Below are 21,090 nucleotides of genomic sequence, written 5' to 3'. Positions count from 1 at the left end.
GTCTGTGATGGCATCGTTCACTGAACTGCCCCTCGGTGTGGATAGGTTGTGGATTAGTCTGAATTCACCTAGTTGTCTTTTTTGAGACCACCCCTAGGGGTGAGCATACAAAATTATCAATTGGGACGTCCTCAAATGGTCCTGCCATCCCTCCCTAGGCTTAATTCCTTATTTATTTTTGTCAGTGCTACGCTCATATTGGACCGAACTGACAGCTGGTTCCTGCAATGTTTCACCCCGCTATGTCCCTGTGCTGGTATCTTGAAACCTTCAACAAAACCTTCCCTGATCCTCCTGGCTGTCTCAATGCAATTGTACCCTTCCAACCAAGGGATCATGGCGCCAACGTTAACTGGGGTTCTAGCCTTTCTTATTAGTACCCCACTATTCTGGTTTTCGGCCCCCCTTGTCCCTGGACTTTTTGTTACACTTGGACTCGGGGTGAGATGCATTTCCGCAGTATCCACAGGAATGCTTGAACTTACACGTGCCAGGTGCCCTACTGCACGATCGCTTGTTAAAGTCAAAGCAGACTCCTTTTTTCCCGCTGTTGCCTGTTTTGGCTGTACTCCCCCCGCATTACCGGTGGGGCTTGACTTAAAGGGCGGAAAACGCCCGCTGTCGGACCCGGGTCCCCTTCCACTGTCGGTCGGGCCCTGCGCCAGATGTTTCAAGTGAATAAACATGTCAGTTAGGTCCCATCTCAACGTCCGGTCCTTCGCTCTCCTAAAATCTTTGTCATAATCCTTCCACCCTTTGTTGAGTGACCGAGGGTGATCCTATTTTGATAGGTTGCCATTTCAGGCCCCATTTCGGGAAAACGTTCTAGCATGACCTCCATGTAAGGGGAAAAACCCTGGATTCAATTCTCTTGGTTCTCCTCCACCCTATATTTCAGTAAAATGTTAGCCAATTCCCTGTGATGTGTCCATTCCTTATTTTTCCTGGCCTCTTCCCTCTCTTCCTCATCAATCAGGAGGGAAAACATGTTAACATATTTTCCCTTCCAAATCTTTTCCTTAGTCTCTGTAAGACAGATGTCGCCCTAAACATTCCCTCCCCAAGCGCATCTCGCCCACACCCAGCGACGCTAACGTCACATTCGTACCTGCTGGTGCTGTCACATCAGCCTTCTTGTGTGCCTCCGGCTCCTTCACACTGATGTTGGTATTGGAATGCCTTCGCCACTGGGAGCTGGTACTGTGTCTAGGGGTGTTGCCCCCATCGGGACGACCATCCCACTGGTACTGGGGATTGCAGGTGCGGGTGTCCCCCCCACCCGTACTGCCGGCGCCTCCTTCAGCCTTCCTGCACCAAAATCGCCAACAATTTCCTGGCCCTCTCAATCCTATCGCCTTCCCCAGAGGATGCCCCGGCTGCATGGGACCAGTTCCCCACCGTCTCCAGCCATGGCAGTACTGCGGCCAGGCTGGCTGCCATGTCAGGCTGCCCCGGTGTGCTCACCCCGCCCCTACCCCTTGTGGGGGCACGAGAACTGTCCCTTGGCCTACCGGAAGCTCCACGGGTCTGTCCCCCTGAGGGGGATTGGGCGGGGCATCTTGGCCCACTAACTGCGGCGCGGGTATCGCGCTGCCTGACATAACAGTCGGGGCAGGCGGTGCTTGCGGTGTCACCCTGACCCTTTTACCATTCGGTCTACGCCTATTCCTTTTTGGTGGGGGCGGTGAGGTGTTTCTTGGTGGTACAATCGGCCGCCTGTGTCTTCCCTCAGGTGTCTCTGGCCCCTCCACTCTATCTTGCAGCCTGTTTAGGGTCTGCCCCTTGGCCTGAACCTGCTGCATTAAGGTCTCAAGCATCACCTCTGTGTGAGAGCGCTTTTGTTCCGCTGCGCCTTAGGGGCCATGGAAACCGAATATCCTGCAAGTGTGCCTGACCGTGCACGTGTACCACCCACGGTGACTGTGCCACCTCTTACCTTCAAACCATAGCGGTCTCCAGCCAACCTCTGCATTCACGCAACCAGAGCCAAGACCTACTGGCTAGCCCAGTAGGCTCAGGTGAGCAGCCCGCTGAAACCGTCTATGGCTCCCAGAAGCGATGAACTGCTGGCTAGCTGGGACCACCGAGTAAGTCGTTCCAATGATCGCCAAACACCTTTCTGGGTGAGGAAGGGTGAAGTTCCCCCGAAACAGTGTGTTGGCTGTGGGAAGAAACAAAAGCACTGGTTGCGCTGCGCGGCGTCCCACTTCCCTACCAATAACCCACTTTGGTCACCAGATTGCACACCCGCACTCTCTGTGAAGAACACCAAACTCACTCCACCCTGCGCAGCACTTACCCTGTATGGCAATGGTATTGCTCACCCGGTAAAAATGCCAATCCAGTGCGTCAGTGCACGCCCTCCCAGCAAGTCAGTGCGCGTGCAATAACCTTCTCCTATTCACTGCCAGCAGGACCTACCATGCTTAACTGTCCCCCTGCTGTTCTCTATGTTCCAACAAACCACACAACAGCAGCTGCCTATGCTCCAATAATTTGCCCCTCAAAAAATTCGGGTTATAGCACTGCCCCACATCCACAATTCAAACAATTAAATCGGACCAAAGAGCGGGTCGAGAGCGGTCTCGAACCCTGCTCCTCCTGTACAGTGGCGGTGACAGCCAGGCGGAGCTGTCGCCCTTTAGCCGACACTCGCTTGCAATAAATGCCCCTTTTAACTAGAGGCCCACAATACCACAGCCTTATGAGGCAGCAGCCTCTCACACCCCTGGCAGGTGCTCCGCAGGTAGTGCTGAAGAACAGGGGCTGCCGGGAGAGTCCACGCGCACACCTCAAACTACCGGAGCACGCGTTACTTTTCCGCTGCTTTCCTTGTGCTCTTCTCATGTGTTGCCCCCGCGAAACGCTGCCCTGCCGTCTGCTCTTTGGCCCTGTTCCACCGGAGAAGCTCCACGCGTTGTACGGCGTCTTCTGGAACATTTTTTCCCGCCGCGACCCGAAACAGACCTGTAGTGGGGAAAAAGAAAGACAAAGCCCCTCCGTCGCTCCTGCCGCGCTTTCCGTCCATAATGGCGGCCTGTCCTATTCTAGATTGCGCTTTCTCCATTATCATGTATGTGAGGATACTCAACGAGCCCACCAAGACCGGTAACACCAACAAAAACACCTAAGCATCCAGCACTCACCCAAGAAACACTGGGAAACAAGTCGCAGAGGCCATGGTGACAGAGGCTTGGATCCAACATGGTGCCATCCACTAAGGGAAGGCAGGCCCAGTAGCTGCGAGAGCGGACACTCTGGTGTGCATGCCTCACTGCGGCCATGACACCACTTCCAGTGGAAGCAGCAGTGAACCCAAAAAGGGGTCAGCGGGGTCCGTAGCGTGGTGGGAACATCCGACGGAATGTGGTGCTGATCGACTGATCCTGCTCCTCCCCCACTGAGAGCAACAAGACTGAACACGTGGCCCGGCCGGAGCCGTGAGGCAACACAGCGGAACACGGGAGAGGGAAGAACCGGAACACGGGAGAGGAAGACTCCCAAACCACCCGAGACGACTGCCGCAAAGGAAGAAACTGGTCAGTGAAGGAGAGGCTGCCAATGCACACCCAGTTACTGCTAAAGCTTATAGCCCCAGAGTCAACAGGCACAGGAGGACCCCAAATGGCCTTCCCAGGTTGCCCGTGGCTCCCAATCGTAGAGCATGATCACCACTCATGATTACCAAAATACAGACACAACAAATCTGAGGGGCTCCCATAAACTGCGTGCGAAGACACCCACCCTGGGCTACTCAAACGGATCTCTCCACCAAGCTTACACAGACTGTAGCAACGTACCCAAGATCAATAAACCGTGCACTGTTGCTCGAAAGGGGTCCACAATAGACCTAGAGAGAGCCTGTAGGGAGCACTAGCAAGGAAGAAGCCCCACCCACTAAACATGGATGAAGCACTGGGCGCTAGTGGATGCATGGTGCGCTAAATATCCCAAAATTAGACTATATTAATTTCACTCTATACCACATGACCTCAGGGTCCATCTGGACTGCTTCCTATGCTCCCCTCCCATCATTCCTCTGGTCCAGGAACCCGATCATGACACACACACGCTTACCCTGGCATGGCAACCTCCCCTACCACCGGTCCCCACCTGGCGTCTGCCACATAAATGCCTGGAAGATCAAGTGTTTAAAGAAGAGCAGAAAACACACATCCAAAACTATTTCCACAAAAATACTAATACAGCGTCATCCAGGATAGTTGAGTGGGACACATTCAAAGTGATGATGAGGCAAACGTCTTTCCAGCACATCTCTGGAGTGCTCAAAACTCTAGAACAGGGTATAGTAGAAGAGGAACAAAAACCAGCAACATTGACAGAGGCGGCAGATAGAAATTAAGACTCCCTAGCACAGGTAGCTATGCCAAAACTACATACATGGAGGTGCTCGCAGACCACTGAAGATATACCTTTAGAGCACACGCAGCCAGAGCATGCAGGAAAGGAGACAGAGCTGGCACACTGCTGGCATGGCTAGTGAAGCAGGACACTACCCCACAACCAATTATCGAAGTGCATACCATCACAGTCACACCAGTATGCTCCCATGCATCCATAATTAATGCGTTTCATGAATACTTCACAGCTCTATGTACAGTAGCCTCAGAAATACTGGAAAGATTCTTAGATGCGCACACTCCTATCATGTATAGCGGCAACTGATAAACACACGTTAGATGAGCACATCACTGTAACAGAAGTGACGCAAGCTATACAAACCTTGGCCACACACAAAGCAACAGGTCTGGATTGCCTACCATTAGAATTCTTCCATACTTTCTCAGCCCTGCTAGTACCCAGATTGGTGGAATATATAAAGTTCAAGCTCAAGTTCAGGGATTTGTATAGCGCAGTTCTCACCCAGAGGGTCTCAAGGCGCTTGAGGGAGGGTGTGTACATTACTTATCGAATAGCCAGGTTTTTAGCTGTTTTCTGAAGGAGAGGTGGTTCTGTGTAAGGCGGAGGTGAGAGGGGAGAGAATTCCTGGATTTGGCCGCTAAGTAGGAGAAGGATCTTCCTCCCATGGTGGATCTGTGGATGCGCGGAATTGTGGCGAGGGCTTGATTGGATGATCGTAGATGGCGGGTGGGTGTGTAGAAGGTCAGTCGTGAGTTGAGGCATTCGAGTCCTTGGTCGTAGAGGGCCTTGTGTGCGTGGGTGAGGAGACGGAACGTTATTCTCTTGTTGACTGGGAGCCAGTGGAGGTCTTTCAGGTGACCGGAAATGTGAGCTTGACGGGGGATGTCCAATATGAGTCTGGCTGAGGCGTTTTGGATGCGTTGGAGTTTTTTCTGTAGTTTGGCTGTGGTTCCAGCGTAGAGGGTGTTTCCATAATCCAGTCGGCTAGTGACCAGTGCGTGGGTGACTGTCTTTCTTGTTTCGGTGGGGATGCAACAGAAGATTTTTTTGAGCATGCGAAGGACGTTGAAGCATGGAGATGAGACGGCGTTGACTTGTCTGGTCATCGAGAGGGAGGAGTCTAGGATGAAGCCCAGGTTGCGTGCGTGATCTGTGGGTCTGGGCGCTGTACCCAGGGCCGGTGGCCACCATGAGTCGTCCCAGGCAGAGGGGGATGATCCTAAGATGAGGACTTCCGTTTTGTCCGAGTTTAGTTTTAAACGGCTGTTCTTCATCCATTCGGCTACTTCTTTCATTCCTTCTTGTAGATTGGTTTTAGCTGTGTTTGGGTCTTTGGAGAGGGAGAGGATCAGCTGGGTGTCGTCTGCGTAGGAGATGATGTTGAGGTTGTGTTGTCGAGCGATGGATGCGAGGGGACTCATGTAAACGTTGAAGAGGGTGTGACTGAGTGATGATCCTTGTGGTACGCCGCAGATGACTTCGGTGGCCTCTGATTTGAATGGGGGGAGGCGGACTCTTTGGGTTCTCCCGGCGAGGAATGAGATGATCCAGTCCAGAGCTTTTCCTTGTATACCGACGTTGCTGAGGCGTTGTATGAGGGTGCTGTGACAGACTGTGTCGAAGGCGGCGGAGAGGTCAAGTAAGATGAGGACAACTGTTTCTCCGTTGTCCAGTAGCGTTCGGATGTCATCTGTAGCTGCGATGAGGGCGGTTTCGGTGCGGTGTTTGGCTCAGAAGCCGGACTGTGAGGGGTCGAGGGAATTGTTGGATTCAAGGAAGGCGGCGAGCTGACTATTGACGGCTTTTTCAATGACTTTGGCAGGGAATGGGAGGAGTGAGATGGGGCGGTAGTTCTTAAGCTCAGAGGGGTCTGCTGTGGGTTTCTTCAGAAGGGCGCTGAGTTCGGCGTGTTTCCAGCTTTCTGGGAAGGTGGCGGAGTTGAAGTAACAATTGATGACATCGTGGAGATGGGGTGCGATGATGGAGTCTGCTTTGTTGAAAATGTGGTGGGGACATGGGTCGGTTGGCGATCCTGAACAGATGGAGTTCATCAAGCGGATGGTGTCTTCAGTAGTGATTGGGTTCCAGGCGCAAAGGTTGTGAGGGTGCTGTTTTGGTTCGGGGGTGGGTGGAGTGGCCTGTTCTTCGGACTGGTTTTCAAAGCTGTTATGTATGTCGGCGATTTTGTTGTGGAAGAAAGAGGATAAAGAGTCGCAGAGGTCTTGGGAGGGAGTGATGTCGTTTGTGCCGGCGGTGGGGTTGGTAAATTCTTTGACGATGTTGAATAGTTCCTTGCTGTTGTGGGCTTTGTTGTCGAGTCGATCCTTGAATGCTGATTTCTTGGTCGATCGGATCAATTGGTGGTGTTTGCGTGTGGCGTCCTTGAAGGTGGTCAGGTTGTCAGTGGCTGGGTTTTTTCTCCAGGTTTTCTCGAGAGTACGACATACCTTCTTGGATTTTTTAAGGTCATCGTTGAACCAGGGGGCCTTTTTTGTACCTTGTTTGATCTTGTGGTTTTTCAGAGCTGCTAATTCGTCAGCGCTGTGGGTGATCCATTGTGTGAGTTTGGTGGCAGCTTGGTGTGGGTCCGATGATATAGTAGGAGGGTTTTGGTTAAGCGATGTGAAGAGTTGGTCGGTGGTGATTTTTTTCCAGTTTCTTCGAGGAATAGGTTGTGGGGGGTTGTGGTTTGAGGTCTTTTTGTAGCTGTAGTGGACGCAGCTGTGGTCCGTCCAATGGAGAGCTGTGGTGTGATCGAAGGAGATGTGTTTGCTGGAGGTGAAGATAGGGTCGAGCGAGTGACCGGCGAGGTGGGTGGGGGTGTCAACAAGTTGTTTGAGTTCGAGATTGGCCAGGTTGTCCAGAAGGGTGGTGGTGTTGCTGTCGTTTTTATTTTCCAGATGGAAGTTGAGGTCTCCCAGTCGAATGTAGTTCTCGAAGGTAAGGGCATGTGGGCTGATGAAGTCAGTGATGTCTTCGTTGAATTGTGTGCGGGTTCCTGGTGGTCTGTAGATGAGGGTGCCTCTAAGTGTGGTCCTGGGGTCGGTGTGGATCTGGAAGTGAAGGTGTTTGGCGGTAGCGAGATTATCGTTGGAGCTGGTCGTGACTCGGATGGTGTTCTTATGGACGATGGTGATGCCTCCTCCTGTTTGGTTGGTGCGGTCTTTTCGGATAATCTTGTAAGCGTCCGGGATGGCTATGGCGATGTCGGGCGCTGATGAGGCGTTCATCCATGTTTCTGTAAGGAAGGCAACGTCCGGTGATGCAGTGTCGAGTAGGTCCCAGAGTTCAGTGGTGTGTCTGTGTACCGAGCGGGTGTTCAGCAGGATGCACTTCAGGTGGTTAGAGTCGGAGCTGTGTTTGGAGTTAGTGGAATTGGTGTGGGTCCTGATGCAGGCGAATTTGCAGGAGTGGCAGGTGAAGGGTTCATGGGTGTGTCCTGGGGCAGCTTCGCAGCATTGTGGTGTGCGTCCGGGGTTAAGGGCAAAGAGGGTAGCGGCGTCATACGTTATACGGGTGGAGAGGGTTTTGCGGGAACCAGGGGGTCTGGCGCTGGGCGCGGTCCAGGCACGGACGGGCGTAGACGGGCTTACCTTTGGCGCACCTTCGGCGCGTATAGGGCGCGACCGCTGCGCGTGAAAGCTGCGCTTAAATGCATCTGTCATAAGTGGAGAAGTGGAGGGGGGAGGGTCGAGGGAGGATCAGCTGGGAGGCGGGGGCGGGCTGTAGAGGACGGGCTCTGAGGCACAACAACAACAAAAATGGCTGCAAAAGCGAAACTAGAGACAGGCTGGGGCACAAAGACAAGTTAAAGAGCTTAGGCAATGTGTGCAGAAAGCGCTACAATTATCGAGGCACAAAGCAAGCAATGCACTATCCAGACAAAGCAACACAGATAGCGCTACAACTAGGACAAATGAAATGCAAATGAAAACACAGTGCTTAAATCAACTAAAGCGCTCTAAATATTTCTAATACTTCGACAATGCTAATCTCACTACAGTGCTATGGCAGGCAGCAGCTAGCAGGTTTTTGAAGAGCAGATCTGAGCAAAGAGCGCAGCTCAATGATACCAAAAGAGAGCTGGGAGCAAGGGGAGCGACCGCTACTGAGAGCGCACTACCACAAGCTATGCAAGAATCAATAATAGCCTCATTTCTAAACTCGACCGGGACCCCTACCTCCTGGGCTTACACCGGCCCATAGCCCTGCTGTTCACAAACTATAAAATTGATGGCAAAATACTAGTAGAATGATACTCCTTAATTCTCCCAACACTAATACACTCGGATCAAAGCAGATTTGTACCAGGGAGAAATACTTCTCACAACATTTGGCGACAGTTCCACGTGCAGGATCAGGTTCAAGACCGTTTCCCCTGTGCCGCGTGCCTGGTTCTGGATCTGGAGAAGGCCTTCGATACCCTATAAAGGCCATGTCTCTTTGAGGTTCTCCGCAAGATAGGAGTGGGGCCCCGTTTACGAGCCTACACTAAACTCATATACACTAGACCGAGTTCAAGGATCAGGCTTGGACGCCATGTACCACCCTAGTTTCCAGTGCTGAGAGGTACGAGGCAGGGCTACCCGCTCTCCCCACTATTATTTGCCCTAACAATAAAGCCGTTAGCATTCCGGCTCCAAAAAGAGGGTGAGCAGTGGGGAATTCCATTAGCGGGAACCATACATAGTTTATCACTGCATGCGGATGATCTGCTCCTCTATGTCCAAGACATTACCACAGACCTCACCCCGATCTTTACCACTTTGATGGACTTTGAGACTGTAGCAGGCCTATGAGTCAACTGGGCCAAATGCAAAATATACCCCTTATCAGCCAATCTCTCCCCCAACAGGTGTGTACTGGAGGACTTCACAATATGTGAAATGCTCAAGCAACACGATACCTAGTTGTGTGCTTATATCTCACCCCACAAGAATTTTACGAAGGTAACCCCTGAAAAGCACTAATAGGCATTAGTCCCTTTATCAATTTCTGGAAAACTCCCCCCTTATCCTCCATCAGGAAAATAGCAGTGGCCAAAATGATCATCGTCCCACGACTGCTCTATTACTTTGTTAATCTCCGAGTAGTCCCTCACCCGCTACTTCTTCCAGAAATTAGACACTCTTCTCAGCATTTTAATATGGGGGGAAGGCTGTAGACTGGTAGCCCTGGCCAAACTGCAACTACCGGTGGGCCAGATGGACTGAGGGCCACCTCATTTGAAGCATACTTCCTAGCAACTCAATTACAATGGTTGTCACAGTAGATGGTGGGACGTGCTTTGGGAGAGACCCACACAAGCACAGGACCAATTACAGCCCCCCGACTCAATGCATGCTGTAACCAGGGTTCAAATGTGCGGCGAATTGTCCATTTGCAGAGCTAATAGCAAATACCGAGCTTCCAAGAGGACAGTTTCTTATACATAGGCGACTGGTGGCAGATTGCCACCACACCTTGCTCATGACTGACACTGAGCCAACTACACACCCTGTCCTTTATGATATCCTGAAAATGGGCCCTAGGCATCATATAGTGACCTGGTAATATAAGGCAATCCGAGAACTTAATGCTATTACACTTGCCCCCCTTTGGGAAAAATGGGAGACGGAAGTTCAGAGACCACTATTTAACACCAGAAAATCTTCAACGATATTATCCGAGCACACAATTCTTATGCCCAACATGCCAAGAACCTAGCAGGACCTTTCTCCACATGTTCTGGAGTTGTTCGACACTACAATCCTACTAGAACACGATACATGCCACATTGCGCGACGTGACACGACTTATGGACATTAAAGCATGGGAAGCCAGTGGGTTAGGCAAGTAGAAACGCAATTTGCATCCCTGACCCTCTTGCTAGCAAACGAAGCATCGCCATGTTCTGGAGGACCCTGGCAGGACCTCCACTGGCTTCTTGCAGGGGAACAGTTACTAAATGGGGAGGATCAAAGGAAGACGTGAAGAAGTCCACGGCATTCAGAAGAATCACATCTCCATGCATTGGGTGACACAGTTACACACCATCAAACTTACTATGCCACATGCAATTACTCCCTCACCTAACACCAAATTCCCCATAAGCCCTTCAGGAAGAATCTCACTCAAGAACTGAGCTGGGTAAAACCCACATCACGCCTAACACGCAGGGCAAGGACACAGGACAAATCTGAGCACTAGAGCTCACACCTGGCTAATGCACACTCTCTTGAGACCTGATTCAAAGTGACCATAAACTAAAACTCAAAGCAATTCCCATCTATGTTAAGCAACATACATTTCCTCATACACAGTGCACCCAGTTAGTTTTACCTTCAGTTCTAGTTATGTTCCCCATTACAGCTCAATGTCTCACATTTATTAACCCCTCCCATGCCCATGACGAGCTGAGCTCATCATGAGCCACGGTGCTCCGGTGCTCATGACGAGCTGAGCTCGTCATGACCCGTTGAACGCTCGCACGCTGGGCTAATTCCCCTGCTGTGCTGAGCGTTACATTAAACGGGCGTGGTTGTGACGAGCTCAGCTCGTCATGAGCACCGGAGCACCGTGGCTCATGACAAGCTGAGCTCGCCATGAGCATGGGGGCGCTGTGCGCGCCCCCCGCCCCCAGCACAGCAGGGGAATAGCCCCAGCAGCCAAGGGGTTAATGACAGGCGACATATACCGATATGATATATACAGCAAAGCTATATCCTTTAATTCTAATCTGAAGCAAGAAGAACATATAAGAGTTATATGGCAAACTATAACAGTGTCTACAGCAGAAATTATAATGTACTAAAGTGCATGCACAAACTCTTATGTAAGATTTAATAACTAACGGTGTTGTCTATTACGTGTATGCAATGAAAACCAAATAAAAAAGAATATACAAAAAAAACTCCTTTCTGTTCAACTAAAGAATTTCAAACTGATCACTCACTCAAGGAGATAAGGGGGAATAATGCTTTCTAGCGTTATCACATATGACACACACAAGAGAAATCTCGACCACTAGGAAATCACCATGGCCAGTGTAGTTTTTCCTCTGCGCAAAAAGATTTATCAGCAAGAACGAATATTAGGACACTCTCACCACAGCAGTTCAATAGTTCCCTATCTCAACTGTGTGTCCAATGGTACCTCACAGACCAACTAATAACACAAACAGAGACTGTTTGAAAGCGACGCACTATGCACAAGCCCCCGCGGGGTGCTCTACAAACCACAATTATACACGATACCACATGTCAATGTTTCAAAACAATGTATGTAAAAGTTCATTCTGCCAGAGTATTGTCCATATTCCTCTGCATCAAAAAAGTATAAGCAAATCAAATGAAGAACATCATTGTTTTAATGGCAATTTACTTTTCCTGTGCTTTGTTCTTCCTTCTTTTAGTACATTACTTCATGTACATCCGTTCATCTTTTTCAATTAATCCCAATGCATTTCGGTATGACAATACCTTCATCAGGGGAATACTGTAATCAAAATCAACACAATAACAGTAATCAAAACTTGGGATTAGGGAGCCAAAGACTCCACCTCATTTGCATGTCAGTTCTAGTGCAAGTTTGTCATAACGAGTCCCAGCTTAGCTTAGCCTACACCTTGGTGCCTGAGGGCTTAGTATTAAAACCACCGCGTGACACACTATGCCCATATCCAAGTGGATAATATGATGAATGCATACCTGACTTGATGAGACACACGACTGATAACTGCGCAGCAAAAAGTATCGTTTTCCTAAGATTATAAGTAAAATGCTCGTGACTATCTGTGATCACCATTCCTGAAAACTCTAAAAACTCCACAGTATCAAGATGCCGCCTACCTATGCTGGTGGGCGTCTTCCCGTATGGATAAGCTTCGGTCCAACCTGGCCGCTCGTGTTCTTAACTGTGAAAGACACAGTGCCGTTATTACCCCGCTAACGCGTCCAATTATCTCCCCGCGTTAGACCCGCACCAGTGCCTCCCCTTACCTTACTACTTTGAATCTAACTCTTCTCTCGTCGTCTTGCGTTAAGGTCGCTAGCTCTCCTACGTCCTTATGAGCTGCCGTCTATTTCCGCGTTAACACTGAAGACGGACTCTATTAGCTCAGCAATTTAGCGGGCGCCATATTAAGCTAGTCAAGAATCCACTTGTGCATGTGAACATACATCTGAGCAATTAAAGAAAGCTATTGGGCAATGTTCAGAGTGTGTACAAAAAATGGGAGTAAAGTAATACGTATAGCTCCACTAAGTAAGTCCTAGTTGTGACAAAGTTGCTGTACATGCTGTCAAAGATTATATCAGTTGTTACAAGCATGGCATATACTTATTACAGAAAACACGCAAATTCAATTTTGTCGTTGAGCCCACATGGTTCAAGCGTATTCAAACTGCGAATCCAGTATGTCTCTCTTTGTGATAATTGGCGATTGGTGTCAGCATGTACCTCCTGATCTATACTCTCTAACACAGTGAACCGCAATTGTGGAATTGTATGTTGTCGCTCTTTCCAATGCATAGCTAAGTTGGACTTCGGATTGCAAGTTCTTATCATGCTTTTATGCTCCGTTATGCGGACCTTTACTTTTCTAGTGGTTTTCCCCACATATACCAGCCCGCAAGGGCATTTGATGGCATAGACTGCCATACTGGTATTACAATCTGACGTGTGTCTCAACTGTATGTGCTTGCCTGTCTGTGGGTGTGTGAAAACATTCCCTACCATTGTATTGCTACAATGGCCGCAATTGTGGCACTTCACCATGCCTCTGTGTCGGACATTGCCTGTTCTAGTCTGAGTTTGTTTTAATATCTCTTTTAGATTCTTGGATCTGGTGTGGGCAAACAATGGTTTGCCAAGAAACACTTCTTTAAAATCGGTCTCTTGTTCAATCACTTCCCATCTTTTCAAGATGCTTTTCTTAATGAATCTACTCGATGTGGAGTGTTTGATTACAAATACCTCCCTCCGGAGTGGTTGTTTAACGGTTTTTACCAGCAGTTCTTGTCTGTCTTTCTGACTGGCTTTGAATTTTGCCCGTTGAAGTACCTCTTCGGGATACCCTCTCTCTTTGTATGCCTGAGCCATAATCTCCATCTCATGAATACCTTGTTCCTCTTGTGAACAAATTCTACGGGCACGTAAGAACTGTGAAAAAGGTAAGTGATTCTTTAAAGACAAGGTGTGGAAACTGCTATAGTGTAATGCACTATTGCGGTCTGTGGATTTTTTATATAATCTTGTGTGTAGACCATCTCCCTTGTTTTCTATAAGTATATCCAAATAATTAATGACTTTTTCATCAATGGAATATGTGATCTTTATTTGGTCATGACAGCGATTCAACTCAGTCAACAGATTCTCTAAAACTTCATGTGTGCCATCCCACACCATTAAGATGTCGTCAATATACCTGACGAAAAGCTTAAGATGTTGTGACCATTGGAGGTTCTGCAAAATGTTCTCATTCTCATACTTCGCCATGAATATATTAGCAAAAGTCGGCGCCCCAGTAAAACCCATGCTCGTTCCTGTCCTCTGGAGGTAAAAACTATCTTGCCATTTGAAATATCCATGGTACAAACAGAAATGTAACAACTCTAAGAGAAAAACATTGATACCTTCATCATAATCATGCTGTAATAACATCCATTCCACTGCCTCTATACCCTCCTGATGGGGAATGGAGGTGTATATAGCTGATATGTCCACAGTGCATAACAAAATGTTTTCTTCTGGTGTTATGATGATTTCACTAATCCTTTTTAAACAGTCTGTGGTGTCTTGTATGTACGTACTCCATTGCTGTACTAATGGTTGTAGGTAGTGATCTAAAAACTTACCTAAGGGTTCATGAAGGGACCCACATCCCGCCACAATTGGCCTGAATGGGGGGTCTACTGGGTTCCTGTGCATTTTGGGCACCATGTATATATGAGGTCTCTTAGGATAATGAACAGTCAAGAATCTACAGGTTTGCTCATCTATCCAACCCATCTCCTGTGCTCTTTCAAGAATGGTTTTCAAAATAGTTTGAAAACGGACCGTGGGGTCAGTATCCAATTTGATGTAAGTGTCTTCATCGGTGACATGCTGATTGACCTTTGCCTGATAATAGGAGTAGTTGAGCACACCTAGTGCTCCTCCTTTATCTACTGGTACGATCTTTAACCTGTCTTTCTGCGCCAGTTTTGCCAAGGTTTGATGTTCTGATTTAGTCAAGTTATTTTGTCTGCTTTTGGTGGTTGAAACCTGTTCTATATCTTTTCTCACCAAAGTTTCAAATAAATCCAAAGTCTTGTGGGAAAATGGAGCCATGAAGGTGCTCTTAGGTCTAAAGCCCTGTGGTTTTTCTGGTATGGTGGTTGAAATTGCAGAATCTGAATTGATCGTGTGAAAAAACCACCTAAGGCGAAGTTTCCTCATGAATTTAAATAATGAAACCTCTGTTTCTAATTGGTTGGTGGAATACGTCGGTACAAAAGACATACCTTTGTTCAAAACCCTTAGTTCAGTTTGACTTAGTTGGTAATCTGAAATATTCATCACAAGTTCCTCCTGTTTCTTTGCTTTTTTTGTTGCACCTTGTCCCCTACTTGTCCGTTTTGTTTTGATTGGGATTGTTCCGTGGGGGGGTGGTTGGATGTTTTGCCCCCCTCTAAAAAAGCCGGCCCAGGGGTGATGTTCGAACCTCCCTAAGCTCCTGCCTCACTGCTTGTACTGGGAGTAGCTGCAAGTGGTGTTCGGGTAGGTAGGGTGTCTTGTTCGGTTGCTACACTCTCTTCAGACGAGGATGCTTGTGGTTTTTTATAAGTTCTTCTTTGGGCATACTGATCTGCCCAAGAATAGACTTTGTCTAGCTTGTAGTCTATTGTATCGCGTTTAAACTTGCGCAATTTGCGTTCATGTACCTCCCTAGTGTGCTCTTCTAATTGGTCATTGATGTTCTTGAGGGTGGTGGGCAGTTCTTCCTCTGATAACCTTGTGGATAATTCTGTCTTCAGTTCTTGTATCTCAGTGTCTAGTTCTTTTAAAATGTTAGACAGTTCTTCCACTATGAGCAAAATCAAATCTAGGGAACACTTATTCAGTATCGCATACAACCTTAACATGAACGGCTTGTTGAATTTGAAAAGTAATGGTCTAAGTGATATACGCAATCCGCGTGGAATACGCTTTACTTTGTGGTACTGAATTAGCGTTGTGGCGTGAAGCCTTTGGTTAATTTGTTTTCTTAACGTTTATTGTAATTGCTTGATCATTTGTGAGGTGGATCCAGGTTTTCCCTGAAAGTCTCTGACATCTTTTATCAATGCATATACACTCTCTGCTTCCTCTGCTGAATATGCCTTCACATCTGCTTGATTTGTTGTCAAGTGTGAGATTTCATCGAAATCCATAGTTTGTGGGTGCTGAGTGCCAGGAGTGAGCCCCTGGGGTAAAGAATACTTACAAAGATTGACACTCTGCACACCTAAATGCGAATCTAGTACTCTATACTGTGTACAATTCTTCCTATTTGTAACCTTGGCTATATCCTTTAATTCTAATCTGAAGCAAGAAGAACACATAAGAGTTATATGGCAAACTATACCAGTGTCTACAGCAGAAATTATAATGTACTAAAGTGCATGCACAAACTCTTATGTAAGATTTAATAACTAACGGTGTTGTCTATTACGTGTATGCAATGAAAACCAAATAAAAAAGAATATACAAAAAAAACTCCTTTCTGTTGAACTAAAGAATTTCAAACTGATCACTCACTCAAGGAGATAAGGGGGAATAATGCTTTCTAGCGTTATCACATATGACACACACAAGAGAAATCTCGACCACTAGGAAATCACCATGGCCAGTGTAGTTTTTCCTCTGCGCAAAAAGATTTATCAGCAAGAACGAATATTAGGATACTCTCACCACAGCAGTTCAATAGTTCCCTATCTCAACTGTGTGTCCAATGGTACCTCACAGACCAACATCATAAACCTTAACAGGCAAGTTAAACCACAATATACTTAATATCTATCCAAGTATCCTGAGATTACAACTAGTCTAATAGTGAATTTCACCTTCTCAACAAGAAGGACATATGCATTTATATAAACAAGCTGTATATAGAGAGCAGCACATTAATCCTCACTTCCATCTTCACAGCCTTCTCCGACTCAAAGTGGACACCACACTGTGAGACACACAACGTCAACACGCACACCTTAAAGCTCGACAGCACACAATTAGCTAGGACACCTCCACTGATTCAGAAGTGCCAGATCTCTACCTTTACTCCAAACTGGACCATGGACTCCAGGAACATGGGTTGGGTTTGGGCAGGTTCTAGGTATTTCCTGGGTATTTCTAGGTCCTTACACTTCAGTGATAAACCATCCTTGTTCACTACCAATTGATACAACACAATGTTCTATACCTCCAGGCTTGGGTATAATCGTCAAACAGTATTTGCCTCTGGTAGTAGGGACCTTTAGATATCAGCTGAATGTGTATTCTGGCAGCTAACCTCAGTACAACAATTTCTAATTACAGTAAAATCCATTTGGTTCCACAACAGAGAGGATGGCCTCCGAACTATGAATGTTTGTTAGCAATATAGTCAAAGTTACAGGCTATATTCATTTAATTATTCAGTTGTCAGTTCAAGCGCACATTAAATATAGAAAATAAATCCAACAAAGTAATATCAGGCAGATGGAAGCATGCATCATTGAAAGAGTACAAAATGCACAGCAGAGAAAGTCCATAAAGAAACTTCAATAAAGCAAAAAAGCATCTAAGGACCAAAAGGATTGATTCTAAAAATAAGGTGTATTTTACTGAATCAAATAGAGGTTCTGGGAAAAAGAAGTATAGGTGTTCAAGAGTCTTGCTGAAGAACCAGGAATGTGGGAAATCAACATAGTTAGGAACATACCATATAAATATATGATGTTAAATATCGTGCATTCCTGCCCTCCCTTTCACGCAGCGCAGCACATCAAGGTATCTTGATGGATTGCGTGACATATTGATAAATCTGCCCCTGAGTGTCAATAAAAATTACTTACTCTAACTTTCTCTGAATAATATGTTCTCTTCTAACAGTGGGGCATATTATCAAGGCCCTGCGATAAAATTATCGCCGCTTTAGTGTCCGTTTCCGTGTGCAAAGAGGCGATAATTTTATCGCACTATTAGCAAGGACACGCTAACTCGTGTTCCTATGACTCTGCGCCGGTTTCCCTAACGCCCATCTTTGCAACGCCAATGATAATGATGAGACAACCGTGTCCTATCATCAACGTATCGCCTATCACTGTGCAATTATCGCTGGATTTCCAGCAATAATCGCACAGTTTGCAGCTATCACTGGATTTATTATCGCATTGAAGATAAGCGTTGCTGATAGCGCGCTATCTCTGCAATAAAATCCAGCGATAGCCGGCGATAATTATCCTCGCGTTAAGCGCACTTAGCGATAATTATCGCCGGCTGTTGCTGTTATGCCCCTAAGAAGAAGAAGAAAAACGTGAAAGCACATTTCGAAATCAACATTATGTTTAACAGTGAAAGACTTTTGAGCACCTGAGGCCTACTCACAGTTAGGAATGCAGATTTGGTTATAAACTGATAAAAACACTTCAGTTACACAAAGCATTGCTTCTTTATAAGTATACAGCCGCTCAATGTCATATTTAAATTGCGTGGCCAAAGAATATTAAAGAATGAAAAACGAATTTATGAATTGTACTGCATTTGTGAATAATTGCAATTAAGTGTGCTGGATCATTCAGGTTTTTATGTTACTGAGGGATCCTTGTGGTCCCGGGAGACTTAGGGTTTCGAGTCTCGGGACCTGAGCACCTTACGACTTTCTTTTGAAATATTATGTTACAATTGGATAAGTGCAGTCCCATTTGCCTCAATCCCCTAGAAAAATGTTTTTGATATTAAGGGCCAGATGTAGGTGGCCGTTTGAGGCCATTTACTGAGCGGTAACGGCCGATTTTGGCCGTTACCGATCGGTAAATGGGTGAAAGGTATGTAGGGGGCATTATTTTACTGAATCGGTAAAATTACCGATTCGGTAATTTTACCGAATCGGTAAAATAAAAATTCAGTAATTTTACCGATTCTGAGGCACCCAGATGTAGGTGGGACTCTTCAGAGTCCCAGAGGCCTTACCGAATCGGTATTTTACCATCAAATCCAATTTGATGGTAAAATACCGATTCCGGAGTGCATGCACATGTGTGCATGCACACCTATGCCATGTGACTGGCAGACCTGCGCTTAGGGCATGTATAACTGCCACATGGCACCCGAGCCTGTTTTGGGGGTGCCAGAGGGTGTCAAAGTGACACCCCCTGCACCCTTGTGAAAATCGGTATTTACCGATTCGGTAAATACCGAATCGGTAATGCTCATTCATTCCTATGGGCTTCACAGCCCATAGGAATGAATGGGCATTACCGATTCGGTATTTACCGAATCAGTAAATACCGAATTCTTCCGAATCGATATTCCAGCACATCTGGAATACCTACATATTCACCCCTTAGATTTACCGATTTTTAATTACCGAATCGGTAAATTTCAGTAATTAAAAATCGGTAAATCTAATTTACCTACATCTGGCCCTAAATCCCTACCATTGTGTGAGTCTTACTGGGACATTATATAAAGGCCCTATGAAAGAAAATTGTATTTTCAATTCAGAATTGGGACCCTTCCAGTAAAAGCTTTTACTTATAAATGGTCGGTAAACCAGAATGACAAATGTCATTATTGTAAACATATGATTGAGAATGTACCCCATCTGCTGTTTGTATGTCCCCTTTATATAAGCCCCTGTCGTAAGTGGATAAAACCTGTGTGTACAAACCTGGGGACACGCAGTTTTGTAGAGACTTTAAGAATTCTCGCATCAGATTGCACACCCTCCATGGCGTTAGCCGTTGCAAAATTCCTAGGGTGGGCCTGGACAATACGCAACTGCTCCTTGCACTCCCCAGAGGCTAGCCAATGAATTTTATCACATCGAGTAATGTACGATCAATTTTTTAACCAATGTTTAATTGAACTGTTTTAACTCATTTTGTATAAATTGTTCTTAATCCCTGCAAGCGACAGCACCATGGTTTAATGAGTTTTTAAAAATGATGAACTTAACTTTGTAGCATTTATAGTGTAGTCTTAGGATGAATAATTGCTTTTATGACATGCTGTCGAATAAAGCTTTGAAATTTGATTTGATTTGAGAAAAACGAAAAACTCAAATATCATTATAGGTGCATTTAAAGAAAAATGGAGTCAATGCCTAGTTCAGGCCTAGTTGTGTCAAGCACAGAAAAATGCATTTTCATCAAGTGCATTATTGTCGTTACAGTGGAGAAGTGTTCACAATGTTTAAAATATCAAACACACATTCTATTAAATCAAAATCAGCTCTGACACTGGCTTACAACCTTAAGCAGTGCTAAGCTTAAAAATACGACCATCAGTTTGAGCCATAGGTTTGCAGCTTTGAAAATTCAAAGGCCTTCCTATGGTAGTCTTTAATTGAGTTCCAATATGACAGAAAAACAGCGTTTGTGTTTTGTAAGAAACTAATCCATCTATCTAGCTATCCATTTCCATAGTTAGTTATGTGTATGTCTGTCTACCTAAATAATCCTTAAAAGCCTAATGGTGGATTTTCTAAGATTTGCACATCAGATGGTTGCACTAAAACCAGCTGGGTTGTGTTGCACAGCACTATGGGCCATATGTATCAACATTCCGTTTTGCGATTTCTAAATAGCGATTTTTAAGGAATCGCTATTTAGAAATCGCAAAATGGTATGTATGTAGAAAATCGCTTCTTTTTAGCGATTCCTTAAAATTCCATAATTGCGATTAGCAAATTGCTAATCGCAATTACGGAATAATTTCCCATTCATTTCTATGGCACCTTTTGATTTTCAAAAAAATGCTTTTTTTAAAAGAATTCGCAACTTACCACCAACTAGAAGTTGGTGGTAATTTGCGATTCCTTAATGGCATTTTGGAATATTTTTTTCCTTGATACATTGCATTTAAGGAATCGCAAAATTTGCAATTCCTTAAATGCAATTGCAAAATAAGGAATGGCAAATTTAGCAAATTCTTATTTTGCACCAAAAATGTTTCACACATACCATTTAGCGAAAATGGGTTCGCGAACTCCAGAATTCTGCGAATTTCGGCGTTTGCGTACCCATTTTGCCTTGATACATATGGCCCTAAGTGACCGACAAGCTTAGATCAGCAAAATATTTACTGCATGTCATGCAGTGCAAATGAATTATTGCTTATTTTTTACGAAATGTGTCTTATATTTTAACACAGTTGCTAGGAAGCAGGAAGTAGCATCTCAGCCCCTGTTCTATAAGTGTGAAGAGTGGAGTTCAGAATGGAGCGCCTGCACTACAAGCTGCGGCGTTGGCGTCTCTGTCCGGGTGTCAAACACGAACCCACACTGCAGACTGGAGACCCAGAGCCGTCTGTGCATGGTCCGGCCCTGCCACGGATATGTAAGTGCCACGCCGATTCTAAGTCGTTCTAATAATTTGCAAAACAACACATAAAAATCAGCAATGTTCTACTTGATTTGCCGGTAGTGATAAAGGTTAGAAGAAATTTTCACTTGGCTTATGCTGAGTGACATTTTACCTTTGCCAATTTCTGGCACCTTACTAA

General features: G+C 46.0%; 1 protein-coding gene across 1 annotated transcript in view; it reads left to right on the top strand.

The window, feature by feature from the left end:
* CCN5 (cellular communication network factor 5) overlaps positions 1-21,090 on the top strand; it is a 158,751-nt gene that overhangs the window by 93,127 nt on the left and 44,534 nt on the right. Inside the window, exon 4 of the mRNA XM_086929038.1 lies at positions 20,740-20,924. Within this exon, the coding sequence (XP_086785164.1) occupies positions 20,740-20,924 (185 nt within the window). The remainder of the gene's footprint in view (positions 1-20,739; positions 20,925-21,090) is intronic.

The sequence above is a fragment of the Lissotriton vulgaris genome, chromosome 7, assembly GCF_964263255.1.
Source record: "Lissotriton vulgaris chromosome 7, aLisVul1.2, whole genome shotgun sequence".
In the NCBI taxonomy this organism is placed as follows: domain Eukaryota; kingdom Metazoa; phylum Chordata; class Amphibia; order Caudata; family Salamandridae; genus Lissotriton; species Lissotriton vulgaris.
Note: the sequence above shows the minus strand (reverse complement) of the source record. Positions and strands in the feature narration are given on the sequence as shown.